At 29.8% G+C, this 14,800-nt stretch overlaps 1 protein-coding gene and 1 long non-coding RNA gene across 4 annotated transcripts; one reads left to right on the plus strand and one right to left on the minus strand.

The window, feature by feature from the left end:
• Nucleotides 1-847: 847 nt before the first annotated feature.
• On the minus strand, nucleotides 848-6,134 carry LOC107644816 (uncharacterized). Of its 3 annotated transcripts, none has more exons than XR_015883697.1 (5): nucleotides 5,782-6,134; nucleotides 5,453-5,563; nucleotides 5,235-5,344; nucleotides 5,015-5,121; nucleotides 848-1,403 (listed from the first exon to the last, which is right to left on the minus strand). It is a non-coding gene; the product is annotated as an uncharacterized LOC107644816 (long non-coding RNA). The 3 variants fall into 3 exon arrangements; XR_015883698.1 differs by having other exon boundaries at nucleotides 848-1,406; XR_015883696.1 differs by lacking the exon at nucleotides 848-1,403 and having other exon boundaries at nucleotides 3,916-5,121; nucleotides 5,782-6,133.
• A 5,915-nt stretch (nucleotides 6,135-12,049) lies between these two features.
• LOC107644817 (E3 ubiquitin-protein ligase ATL31) lies at nucleotides 12,050-14,243 on the plus strand. Its single transcript, XM_016348744.3, has 2 exons — nucleotides 12,050-13,393; nucleotides 13,772-14,243. Exon 1 carries the CDS (start codon nucleotides 12,202-12,204, stop codon nucleotides 13,285-13,287), a length of 1,086 nt encoding a protein of 361 aa, XP_016204230.1. The 5' UTR covers nucleotides 12,050-12,201; the 3' UTR covers nucleotides 13,288-13,393; nucleotides 13,772-14,243.
• The last annotated feature ends 557 nt before the right edge of the window (nucleotides 14,244-14,800 follow it).

Below are 14,800 nucleotides of genomic sequence, written 5' to 3' on the forward strand. Positions count from 1 at the left end.
GTTATTATATATTTTTCTCTAATCATATATCCACTGTTTTCTTTCCTTCGTTTCAGCATTTTGAATCTGGGTTTAACTTGTCATAGTTCTCACTTCTCAATCATTCTATTAGATGTAGTTGATAACTATTGAAATTCTTTGATTAACATAGGAGAAAAATATATTATTATATGATAGAATTAATATGAGTATATTTTGTTATTAAATATACAAAGTTAATGTAAAATAAAATTACACATAAAAAAAGCAAAGAAACTAAAATTAAAATAGCAAAAACGATAAGAAGATTATTCTTACAATTTTGTTTTGTCATTTTTATGTATAGAAGATTAGAAAATAATAAACTTTTGACTAAATTAATTTTGTATTTGTTGTATTCAAATTAAATAAGTAATAAGTTATATTATTTTAATTTATTCCTTAAATTTATATATCATAAAAATCAAATCAATATGCATAATTCTAAATTGTATGATATTTAAATATCTAATCAAATCAATTAGTTGATATAATTAATGCATCATAATGAATTGTATTTAATGAGTTAAACAAAATAAATTAAGAAACACTCTCAAAAACATGCTACGTTGACTCTATCATTAAATGTAAAAAATTGATTTTTATATAATAGAATCGATAATATAATAGACGGCGAGAAAGAGAAAGACAAACATTTTAGATCTTAGGTTGTTTCATTTGGATGTTGTAATGTGGGTATCACATTATTTTACTTATTCTACCCTATGGACCTTTTTGTAACTTTATTTTAGTATCAATAGAATTTCATTAACTTTTAGTAATAAATTAAAATCCAAAATAAAATAAAAAAAAAGTAAAGAATATAAAATTATTGATTAAAATTTTATTTTATTTTTTGTTATTATAACAGGTATTTTTATTTAATATAAAGTTGGAGCTTTTATTACAAGAACTATGGACTCTTGCTATATAGAGGGTGCTACATAATAATGTTGAGCAGGAATCAATAACTCAAATTGTGCTCTGTAGCTAAGCGTTCTCTGTAGCATGATGAATTTCCTATGGGACAGAACCAATCCCCTGATATCACATCAGAAGACGTGGCGAATGCTGAAGAAGTCACCTCAAATTTAAGGCACAATGAAGGTATATTGTAGGTTGATGGGCACAGGGATCTTCTTGAAGGTGACCCCTACTTGAAGCAAAGGCTTCGTCTTCGCGACTCATCACAATCCTGAATGTGTTACAAGACTACACGTTGAAGAGAATCCGCGACCCCAACTACCATGTCAAGTTAAGGCCACATTTGTCAAAGGAATTCATGGAATCAAGCAAGCCAGCTGCAGAACTTGTGAAACTCAACCCAAAAAGTGAGTATGCTCCTGGTTTGGAGGACACACTTATCTTGACAATGAAGGGTATTGCTGCTGGCATGCAAAACACAGGTTAAGAAGCTGAAAAAAATTTCCATTTTTTTTGTTATGTCAATGGATATGTAAACATTGTATAACCTATTCTATGATATCTGCCGGATATTTAGATCAGCATCATATGACTGTGTCTCTAATACCATTGTTATTTATATAATAAGACTTTGATCCCTTATGATGGCATATTTGGTTATATATGATAAACGTAATTAATAAGCAATCCCAGAAAACCAAAAGTAATTAATTAGGGATATCTATCTAAGAATATTTATGATAAACGAAAAAAAAAATCATAATTCTTTAACATATATAAGTCTTATATACACCATTATTTTAATTTAAAATTTCACAATTTAAAATATGGTTAAAATACTCCTTAATTTAATAATAAAAAAAGGAAGGCATGCATGTGAAAAAAGGAATTTGAAGAATGAGTGAATTTTACACGATGTAATTAACTTTCTTGGTTAATACAAAGTTGGGGTGACCCTTGAATTTGCTACTAATTCCTATATTTATTATAATGCCATATTCCTTGAAGTCTAAGCATTAAACTAATCTTTTTTTTTGGGTGACCAGCATTAAACTAATTAAATTAGCACTAATAATAAGCCCATAGCTATAAGTAGAATATGATCTAATTTGAATAAACGACTTAATTAATTTTAAAAAAAAAATAATTTAAACAATAAATACTTATATTAAAAGTAGCTTATAAATAAATTATTTTGTATTTAGTTTTTAGTTCTAAAAGTGTTTATTTTTAAAAAAAAATGTGATAAATAATTTTTTATTATGAGAGAAGTCATTTTTGTTAACTTCTCTATAAGCACTTAAATAACTTTTTAGAAAGTTACAATTTAATTTTAAAAAATACACCAGACATTAATACTATTACTTTTCATAAGTCAAAAACTCAACATAATAACTTTTGAAGCTTTCCAAACAGATTGTAAATGTAACTTTATCTTAACTTCTAACTAACAGGGGAGTTTTAAATTCGATTTATCTTTAAATATTTTTTATTAAGTAAAAAATTTTATATTTTTTATTAATTAAAAAAGTTTAATTCTCTATCAAATTAATACGCTAATTAAGTTAATCGCTTTTTTTTTGTAAAATTAAAAAAATACAAATCTAAAAGCTTATTAATTTATTTATTATCTCTAATATATAGTGGGTATATTTTTTAAAAAATATGTACACTTCTTTTTTTTTTTTCAAAATATATTAACTTTCAAAATATATTAACATGCAATCTTTCACAATCAACGCCAAATCCTAGGAAAGCAAAATTCTAAATAGTTTAGGATAAACTCAAATTATTGAGTCAGTGTGCTTAAATATTTATTATTATAAATATTATAAAAGATTAAACATAAAATATAACTTATCTTTTGTGTACGTGTCTTAAGATATAAAAATTTATTTTTTATAGGCATAGAGTTTTATCTTTTATAGGCATAGAGTTGATGTCATGATCGTTGGTCGATTATTAAAATCGTCCGTTACAAACTTAGAATGAAAGCAAATAAAATCGAGTTATGACTCGTAATGCACAATAAAAACAGAACTATAAAGTCACGAATCAGATATATTATTAAAAGTTTATTATCTTATTATAAGTAAGTTTAATTTACTCGTCTTTTACAAATTTGATTATTTAATGGTTGATTAGTTAATTAAACAAATATGTAAATTAGTATATCTAAAAATACATAATGTAATTAATTTTTAACGTAACAATTTTTTGTTATCTTTAATACTTCAAATAATAACTTTAAAATGGAATAATTCTTTTTATGCAAATTGTCAAGATATATAATAAAGTGACTTGTGTAATCGTAACATCAGTCATAGCCATATAAGATAAATTGTGACATTTTTTTTACCGTTAATCTGAATATTCGGTAAGAGCTTCAAAATAAAAAAAGATGTGTAAAATACTAATTAACGAGCTTCAATGGTGATCAGCCCCAGCCCCAGCCCCAGGCTCATGCCCTGCTGGGTCGTTAGGGAAATAGAAGTACAGCTTACGAATATCATTCATGGCCATCTTATTTCTAAACATGTGGATTCTTGCACCTTTGGTCTTTGGGGTGTATGTTGCTTGTATTCTTTCATGTTATCAATCAATCAAAAAATATTGTTGCGGCTTTTAAACATAAAAAAATTAATAAGAGAAAAATATGATTTGGGGTTTTTAAACATGTTATCAATCCCACCTAATCCTCATTTTAAATATAGCCTAAAAAAACATATTATTGAATGGGTAATTTGTATGTAAAATTCTTAATCATATAGTATGGGTTTTTTTTTATTTTGTTTGTGTCAGTCATATTTAGCAATAAGGAGAATACAAATGGATTAATACTTTTAGTCTAAAAAAAGATAATTAACTAATATTAATTTAAATATAAGATAAAAATAAAAATATTAATCATCTAATATTTTTCATTTATTAAAACAAATTTGTTGCATTCAATTAATGACAAAACTGAAATTATGGAACCAACAAAATTTTCTTTAGCACCATTTATTTTTATTATATCTTTTCATTTTCTCAGAAACTGAACAACTTATAAAATAAATAAATAAATGAGCATAAATTTACTGAGCCAGGGGTGAAGGACTGCGAAACACTCAATTTATCATCTTTTTGCATCAAGGGTCTAAGGTGAGGATCAGCAGCTAAGAAAAGGTTTTTGACCAAAACAGCCTCTTTGGTTTTGGGGCTTGTAGGACCAGTCCTATTTTCATTTTTGTTGGGAGGGCTAGGGCTTATAAAATAAAATTTTGTAATTTTAGGGCTGTGGGCTAGTATTATTTTGGAGGGTTAGGGCCAGCCCTAAAATTTAACCACTACTTACGACCCAATTCGGCATCATTATACATTAGACGATCGAGCCTTGGTATTAATAGAAAGATGTCCTGACTATTCCTCAACACCGGCCGCATGTGCCCTTCCGGAATTTCACGTAGTGCCGAAATCATGAGGCGCACCTCTGCCAATATGGTAGCTGGGAAGACTTTGTACGGTACAGATTCTTCCAGGATCTCCCCCTCCTTCGCCTCCACGGGAAGCATAACAAACATATCTATGCCATTCATTTTGAAGTATGTGGTGCTTTTGTTTCCCCAACAAAAAAAACAAAGTTAATACTAGTTTCAGAATTTAGATGTTGTTGAGTATTGCTAATTTCTGAAACCAGTATTAACTTTGTTTTCTTTGTTTGGCGGAAATCAAAAGCACCACATACTTCAAAATGAATGGCATAGATATGTTCGTTATGCCTCCCGTGGACCCCCGGGAGGCGGAGGAGGGGAATATCCTAGAAGAATCTGTACCGTACAAAGTCTTCCCAGCTACCATATTGGCAGAGATGCACCTCATGATTTCGGCACTACGTGGAATTCTGGAAGGGCACATGCGGCAGTGTTGAGGGATAGTCAGGACATCTTTCTACTAATACAAAGGCTCTTTCTACTAATACCAAGGCTCGATCGTCTACTGTATAATGATGCCGAATTGGGTCGTAACTACACCACTACCTACAAGCATGAAAGAATATCAGGACGAACTTTTTATCACAACAAATTCAAACCTTTCTCTAACAGGTAACATATGCTGAACTATGATAGGTGTCCAGTTCCCGGATATGACAACGAATAATGGATTCTGGAAGGATTCTTCTCTCCATCCAACCACAGCCTTAAAACATAAGCAATTGCAAGGAAAGGTTACAGAGAATAGTGATTCAAAGGAAAGATATATGAAAAAGCTAAAAAGCACAAATATTTTAAGTAAACTGGAATATCACTTGCCTTAAGACGCTGGCTGCGATTTTCTTGCCAAGTATGTCCAGGAGGAGCAGCAGCACACAATAGGCGTGAGAGGACAGCTTGCATAGCAGATGAATATGCACCACAATCACCTGAGAGAAAAGAGATCTATTTTTCAAAATGAATGTATAAACAAGCACATATATACATCTTCCCTTTCTGTAAGCAAGATTCAAGACTCACAAGTCACAAACAATCACCTTTCAGACCACGAGAACTTTGAGCAATGGAGTCAACAAGGAAAAATAGGTCCACACCTTCCGATGCAGGCTTGACTCAGTTTCCAGACTTCGTACAAGAATTTCCATCACCTAAATAAATTCAAGCCAATTCAGAGTAAGAATTTCAACTAATCAACAACAATTCCACAAATCTAGTAGTAGAAAATTCAACAATCACAGATCTACATTTCCGGAATTCAGATTCAGATTATGAAGATGCAGAATTAGAGAGAGCAGCAACAAAAATTCTAGAATTAGCGATGAATCCAGAACACACAGAAGAAGAAGTAGAGAACACGAATCTGTACTTGAAGTCCGTGCCAGAAGCGTCACCGTGCAAGACGGCTGGCGTAGCGGTAGAAAGCCGCACCGAGGACACCGCCGCCACGAAGGGAAAGCCGAGAACGTTCGCGGCCCTCGATGATGGAGCAGCAACGGTGTGAAACGTAGATCTTGACATGGCAAGGGCGGCGATGGTGCGGAGGTCACCACCAAAGCCACCGCATCTGAACTCGCACGCGGTGGTCTTGGTCGGCGCGGACGACGCTACAAGGCTGGACAGAGGAGGCGGCGCCGAAGAAGAAGAAGTAGCCGTGTTCTGTTCTGAGATTGAAAATGAGAAATAGTGAGTAGGGTTAGAATGCAAGTATGTTGTACTTATAATGCCAGTTGGTAACAACTTAAATAAGGGAAAGTCTTTAGTTTGGATCTCGGCGAGTTTTGAGACGCCTCTAACTTGGGCCACTAATAAGCTCGTGCAACAAGTTTGGTGGACATGTTTGTTTGTTTTTACTTTGGATACGAGAGACATGAGCGTTGGGCTTTTTGGATGGCGTCTGACATAGGGCATTTTTTGTTTTAGAATGCGTTTTTTCAATTGTTGTTAGATTGGAAAATAAAAATTGGAGGATTAAATGGTTCAATATCAAAAGGAATATTTGGATTAAATGATTTAAAGTATTTAGATTTATGTAAATAAATAATTTACAAGTGTTAGTGAAAAAAGTTTTCATAAGATTATAAAAAATTATATTGCTATTTATATTATGAATGACACATTAAAAAAAGACTTCTTATTTGTTGAAAGTTATTTATATATTGCACATTTCAGATATTTTATAGATATTATGTAATAAACTTTTTCATCATTATAAATAGTATTTTTTTAAATTAGTAAAACTTAAATTGAGAAAAAATATGATCAAAAACTAAATTTTAAATATAATCCGTCAAGACACATTATTTGTGGATGATTTGCTAAGGATTATTGCATACACAAAATGAAATTTAAATTTTCGATATTTATTTAAGCACCAAGTTTAGTTGGTTATGATTCACTCCCAATATTACATATAAATATTATTATTCTTCACTTATATTTTAAATTTAAATTATTAGCCAAAAGCATTCGGAATCATAAATATTTGATATATTTAATGTAATAAAAAATTTATTATTATAAGAATTTGGATCTTTTACATTTTAAATTTTTATTCGAGAGGATAAAATGTGATATCTCATCTTTAAATTTTTTTTTTTATATTTTTTCTTAATTTCACTTATAAAATAAAAATAAAATTCTACATTCAAGTCATAACTCTAACTAAATTTAACCAAGTACTGATATTCATCCCGCTGTGCTACGCATAAAAACTATAAAATAAAACACATTATGATCATTACTGTTTTTTAGAATATATATATATATATATATATATATATATATATATATATATATATAACATAATAGCATTTTATTAAGGCACCAATAACAAAACAAATTCATAGATCTAATAATCTAATAGATGAAATTCACACAAATATCCAATAGCATAAGATATTAAGGATCCAATATAAAGCTTTTATATTAATCAAACATTCAAATTAAATTTTGAAATATCTTAGAGTACACAATATTAATGGTATAATTTTTCTTAAATTATATACTTTTATGGATATAAAAAATAATTCTTTATACTAAATTATTATACTGTAAACGTTAGTCTATATAATGTTTATAAAAAAAATTAGTTACATCATAAAAATTGAATTCAGTGATTTAGTTAAAATTATATTAATAAATAAAATTAGTTATCTAAAAATTATTTAAAATTTATTTTAAAATCTATATAATTCAAGCAATTTATAAAATAATAATTATAAACATTTTAAATTAACATATATAAATATTTTACTATTGGTATATTAACTTAATATATACATATATAATGTTAATTTTTTACTATTAGAATATATAAATTATTAATTAAATGTACTAAGAATTAAGTGTTATTACTGTTTATGGTTGTTAGCTTAGCGATATAAATTTTAGAGTTTATCAGTTAAAAACAAAGATTTGTATAATTATTTTATTATTTAATATATTTGTGGTCTTTTGAACTCATACGTTGTCTCACTGTAATATATTTTTCACAAATTATCACTTTAGTTTTTAGTTATTAATTCCTGAATCCTTGGTTAATGTTTTACTGATGGAAACTCAGGAATTCATCCTTTGAAAATAAGAGTTTCTATTAGTTTTTTTTATTACTTTCTATATAATTTAGGATATAACTATAAATAATTAGTCTTTTATTTATTAAAATATATAATTTAATATACTAAGAAGCATCGCTCAAAAATATTTATTATTATATAATTGTAGAATTCTAATTTTAATGTTTTAATTTAAAAAATTATATATGATTTTTATTAATTTATAATATTTTTATTATATTAATAATTTTGTAGATAAACTATTTGTGTTATTGTGTTAAGTTCTCTTTACTTAAAAAAAAAAAAAAATCTTATCTTCCAACTTTTGGTTCTAACTTACTGCGGAAAAGTTAGCATATGTACTATGTCATTAATTATTTTGGAAATTATACTTTGTGATGCATATGTGATACTAATGATATATGTGCAGCAATAAACTCTAGAACAAATACTAATTAACTATGAATCTATGATACGAAATTTTTTCTTGGTGCTTCATTTCCAAAAAGTTTCTATGTTTATATCACAAATTGACATACACCAACAGCACCTCACTTATAATCCTTATTATGCCACAATTTTGTATATTTACGTTATGTTTGGTTGGAAGGATAGAAATAGAAAGGAAAGAAATAGAAAGAAAAGAAAGGAAAAAAAAATTTGAGTGGATTTTTATTTTCTTTAGATGTGTTTAGATGAAAGGAAAATAAGAAGGAAAGAAATAGTATAAAAAGACAATTTTATCCTTATATTATAAAATATATTAAAAAAATAAAAGGGTAATATTAAAAGTAGAGAGAAAAATTAGTTTTCTCTCCATTTTCTCTCTATTGTTAGAGGAAAAAAATTAGTGAATTTCACCAATATTTTTCTATTCCATTTTTTTTCTTCTCCCATTTCTCCTCTCAACCAAACAAAAAAAAATTATTTTTCTTTTAATTTCTTTTTCTTCCTTTTTCTTCCTCTCATTTTCACCTCAAACAAACACACTGAGTTATGAAGGCTATTGCCCACCTTCTTTGTGGATAAAGGACAATATGTAAACATCATTATTCATTAGTATTTAGTTAGATACAAGATATTTTTAGTCGGGCCTAGCTAGTATAGTTTTTGTCATCATTTTAAATTGATTTTGCATTGAAACAAAAACGAAAAAGAGGGGGGGGGAGGGGACATTAAGGAGTCAATTTTCAATGACGTGTAATTCAAAATAAAAAAAGCTAAACAAAACCCATCAAAGATTCATCACAAACTATAATAATTTGGCTCAAACCGGGCATATGATTAGAACAAAGAGGAAGAAATCGATTTGGAAGAACCAATATGATAAAGAAATAAAAGGATAAATAAAATAAAAATTAAATTTAAATAAAAAAGATAAATTGTAATTAAAATAAAAATAAAAAAATTAGTTGAAATTGAGTATAAAGAGAATTATTTTATTTTTTATTTAATTTTTTAACGTAATAAAAAAGGACTCTTTAACCTAACTTGTCAACGTGGTGATTTAAAAATTAATTTGAATAGACTTCTTAATCTTTTATTTAATTTTTTGATATAATAAGAGAGAGACTCTTTAACCTCAATTGTTCACACCATAATTTTATTATGAAACCAAAAAGGAGTTTTTAAACTTCTAAATCGTTCTATACTAAGACTATCCTAATTTATGAGATATTTATAATCTTTTATTAAGTTAAAATACAGAAAATCTTAAGTCTACAAATATAAAGTCCAATCTAATGGTTAAATAAATAAAATTAAAATATATCAAATTAAATTAAAATATTTTAAAAAATATAAACTAATATTTTTTAAATAATAATTAAACTCTTTATATCATAAATATTTAAAATACGTATTACAATATATATTAAATAGTGGGCAATTATCAGGATGATCTAGATGTGTGTATTTACAAAACAATTAGTCAATTACTTTAATAATAACAATTAAAAAAGAAAAAAAATTAAACTTGCCCGGAAAGCAAAACCTAGAGACGAAGAAGGTAAAGTTGTTTTAAATGCTTTTCTTTTTCAGCTGCTTTAATTTCCTTTTCACCATATGATTACGCATCATCATCATATATGCTAACTACTAATAACGCCAATAATCTAAGCATAAATATATAGTACCATTGTTACTTTTTCTACTTGATTTCTACTAAGTGTCGTGTAAGTAGTAATAACACAGCACGTGGTGTTACATACGTTGCAAGATTTTAATAGCCGATAAATATCACACGAATGTGGTTAGAGACAAACAAAAGCCACGTTGGATTTTTGGTTGGTGAAAATATTAGGGAACGAGATAGATGTCTATAGGGTGAGTACAGGTAGGTGTTTATGATAAAATTAGAATCGAATGAATCAAAATGTAATTGATTCGGTTTGGTTTAGATTTGTATTTTTTTTACATATATTCGAACCAAATCAAATTGATTAAGAATGAATTGGTTCGATTTGGGTAATTGGATATTCAATAACTTTGAAATTCATAAAAAAACTAATTTTTTATTTTAAAAATTCAACAAATACAATAAACATGTAACATCAATAAAAATAATCTAAACATGTTAAACACCAAATACATTAAAAACTAAATTTATTAAAATCAAAACATATTAATAATGAATAATTATTGTTTAATAAAAAAATCATATATATTTTTTTATTTTTTATTTAATTAATATATAATCGAGTTCGCGGGTTAGTTCGGTTCTACACCCCAAAATCGATACCCAAACCAATTATTAACAAAAGTTATCGGTTTAGTTCGGGTTGGACCTGATTACCCGTTAGTTTCAGAACCAATTTAATTAGTTTGGTTCGAATTCAAACGAATAATCGAGTACCCGCTATCCGTGCAGCCTCTGTATCAAACGATGAAGCTAGAAACCTCTCTACCTGTATAGCAAGGTTTTAGGCCATGTTTTATATTACCTGTTAAATTTCTATTATAGTCAATTTGATAACATAAGAAATTAATATTACAATAGTTCATACGGCACACCAAATTCCATTTGAGGTCTATAGATTGTGCAGGCGAAAGTGGAGCTTAGTTTGACTAACAATTTTGTTTGGAACATATACTCACCCTATTAATTTAGTACTCAAGTGCATGCAATGAGAAATATTATTTTGTGGTATGGTATTTAATCTCATTTTATATTCTCTTACATTTAATTCATTTGGATATATAACTTGTTAGATAAGTTTAAACTACTGAAGAATTTTGATGAAATTTTGATGGGTAATAATTAGATGAACATTATTTACTTACTAGAAATATCATAAATTAAAATAAGCAAGTAATAAAAGTTTGAAAAGTCAAAGAAAGAATTCAATTTGAACTCAACTCATTTTAAGTTGATGATGGTTCACTACCAACCTGTACAAGTTTCTATTAACTTGCCGTATTTTCTTAGCAATTAACTACTTCTTATCTGTAAATAAAGATTTTTGAATAATATATTATTCAAGTGAAGTTTACAAAAAAAATGAAATTAGATTAAGAGCTTTCATTTTTTTATTGTGAGAATATAATAAAAAGTAAAAATGAGTATTATTGTTATAATTTATTTTTTTAGTATATTATTATGTTATTTTTGAAAAAAATATATATTAAAATTATGTTGTATTATTGTTATTAAAGTGTTTTATGTAAGTGAATGATTCTGGACGAATCATTTATGAGTATTAAACTTATATAACTTTAACTTACCCAAAAAAGTACAATTGTAAAACAAAATAAGAGAGCATATATACACTCAATTTGCAAAACAAAAGTTAATTAGTGTAAAAGATGCAAATAAATTAATGAATAAATTTGACCAAATAAGATACAATAAAATCCTTTTAAATACCAATAAGAAACACATGTAAATTGAGTAATCGACTATTATCCTATGTGTATACTAAAATCAGTTATTAATATAAAACATATATTAAATTATAAATAAATATATTACTGATTGATTTTAATGTACCAACAATATTTTTGTTGAGTAATTTAGCCGCCACTTGGTAGACCATAGTGTTCACCAAACCAATGTACTACTACTCCCGGTTTTCTAGTTACAGTGATTCTGTTTTTTTGCCGCCAAACTAAACCGTTTTTCTTGAACCTTAAACGAACCAACTTTCAGTATATAATTATTTGTTATAACCACCTCACTTCATCTCATATCTCATTTCATTTCTCATAAACACAATTCACAACCACCTTACCCGATGAATTTCCTCAGGTACTGCCACGTCATCACCACCATCTTCCTTCTATCAGTACCCAACATTACTGCTCAATTGGCGGCTCCGTCAGCTCACCCACCAGTAGTCACCCAAAACAACGACGGAAACCCTTCCATTGCGATTATTCTCGTCGTTCTCATCTTCGCATTCTTCATGACTGGCTTCTGCGCCGTCTACATTCGCCACTGCAATGAAAGCTACGTCCTTCAGGGAGCTGCCGCTGCCAACGCCGCCACTGCTCCACGTGGCGTCGATCCGGAGGTGCTCTCCACGTTCCCAATTATGGTTTATTCCACCGTGAAGCACCTCAAAACGGGTCACAGTGCGTCGCTTCAGTGCGCTGTGTGCTTGAGCGAGTTCAAGGACATGGACAAGCTCAGACTTTTGCCCAAGTGCAGTCACGTGTTTCACCCTGAGTGCATCGACGCGTGGCTCGCCTCGCACGTGACTTGTCCTGTCTGCAGGGCCAAGATGAAGTCGGAAAACATGGAGTTCGAGGTTGAGATTCAGGAGTTAGAGGGAAGTGCCAACCATATGTTCGATGAAATGTCTGGGAGAATGGGTGAGGTTTCTTGTGATGGGAACGAAGGTGGGGATGGTGAGGGAGTTGATGGGGTTGTTGGGAAGTGTAATGGGACCTCAAAGGTGAGAGCTTTTGGGTTGTTGGTGAGGTCGCACTCTACGGGTCACTCTCTTGTGGAGCCGGGGAAGAGCTTGGAGAGGTTCACTTTGAGGTTGCCTGAGGAATTGAGGAAGCAGATTCTGGAAGCCAATCATAAGTGTAGTGGTGGTTGTGGTGGGATGAAGCGTTCGGCAAGCTACGACGTCGTTTTGCAGAGTGAAGTTGGTGAAGGTAGTAGTAGTAATAAGGGGAGTAAGAATAGTAGGTGGGTGCTGTCTATGACACCTCCGTTTGTTTCTCGCGGTTGGGGTCATTTTAGTACTTCTTCTGGTTTGGCACCGCCAAATGAGTGCTCAACATGCTCTGGGATTCCTAGGCTTTGGGGTTCTTCAGCGGCAAGGGAAGAGAAAGGATGTGAAGGGAGAGAGGGTTTGCAACTGGTATGATGAAAATTCGAACTTTTTTTGGGATGAGTTTCTTAATCAACTTGATCCATTTGTTGGAACGGGTGGATGTGGAACAATAACAAAATTGGATTTTCTAGTCCATCAGGTATGTGACGAAATTAAGTACTACTATTACACTATATAATGTTCTTGTTTGTTTCTTAACATTGTTTATATGAATAGTTTTTTTTTTTTTTTTGGTGACTTATATGAATAGTTTTGTTACTAATTAGGTGTCTTCATAAGGACAAAAATTAAGCGCTATAGTTGTTTAGAGGCTTACATCCTGCTTCTGCTGATGTATAGGCTTAAATTAATATTAATTAAGACACTAATATTGTTTTTTAATTGGCAGTGGCTTTCATCTGGTTTTATGTCACATAGGACTTTGTGTTTACTTTAATTTTTAGTCGTATGAGATTAGAACATATTATATTCAAGTTTTCAACTACAATGATCTGATAACTTCCAACTTGTCTAACAGAAAGGTACTTCCTACCACCGGATAAAGATCTGCAAAGAGCTCCTTTATTGATTTCAGCACCAAGGAGAAGCTGGATGCCATGAGAGAATAACCAATTCCCAATTACTGGCTTTCTCAGCTGTTTATAAACTCACAATACGCCTTGTAAAAGTTGTAACAAGCTTCACTATCTCTAGCCTCTAGTTGTATATCTTAATTCATTGTATATTTATCATGTATATGAAAATTTTCTGGCATTTATTGTTGAAGTGTGGTTATGCGTGCAGATTTAGATCAACAATAAGAGAAGTGATATTTTGAGATTTCCTAAAGTTGCAAGTAAACAAACCCATGTAGAATGTAATTTGAGTCTCAGCTGTTCCACTGTTACATGTTTTGTGAATCCAAATTGGAGTCCTAATTGTAATTGTTTGAATGCCATTGACAATTAGGGTAAATTAATTGACATTGAGTTTTCTTGGAACCATGCAATGTTACACATTGTATACAACTATACATTACCTTCCTACATTTTGGGAGTGTATGTATGCTGAACATTCTTGTACTAACACATGAGTATTCTTATAGAGGTGTCGTTATGAGCATATATACTAAATAAAAGGAGAATCATTGTAATTTTACATAATCAGCAATGATTAGAAAAGTGCTCTGTTCTCAACCTAATTAATTAGTTGAAGGGGTATCTGCAAAAGTTTTAAGGAAAGCTAAGCTAACATATTCTAGGTCAGGGCTATCATGTTGAGTGGCCAAAAGCTAATGCAACATATTGGTTGAAGACCAAGGAAAAAGTAGAAAAATATCTTATCACATTACAACTTTAACATCATCCCAAAATATTCCATAACAACCCATGAAAGCTGTGAAAGGAACATGCTTACTAATTACAACAAAATATTTAACCAACATGCTTACCACTCTAACTAGTAGTTACTACTATTGAGTTAAAATCTCATGATTCTGGCTGGGTTTTTAAAGATAAAGATACCATATGTAAAATTGCCCCAGGAAGAAAAGAAGAAAATTTTGTGG

Source organism: Arachis ipaensis, chromosome B5 (assembly GCF_059453495.1).
Source record: "Arachis ipaensis isolate K30076 ecotype BB chromosome B5, ASM5945349v1, whole genome shotgun sequence".
In the NCBI taxonomy this organism is placed as follows: Eukaryota; Viridiplantae; Streptophyta; class Magnoliopsida; order Fabales; family Fabaceae; genus Arachis; species Arachis ipaensis.

What these genes read in the sequence shown, in the direction of transcription:
- LOC107644817 (XM_016348744.3), top strand. Translation starts at nt 12,202, where the DNA reads ATGAATTTCCTCAGGTACTGCCACGTCATCACCACCATCTTCCTTCTA.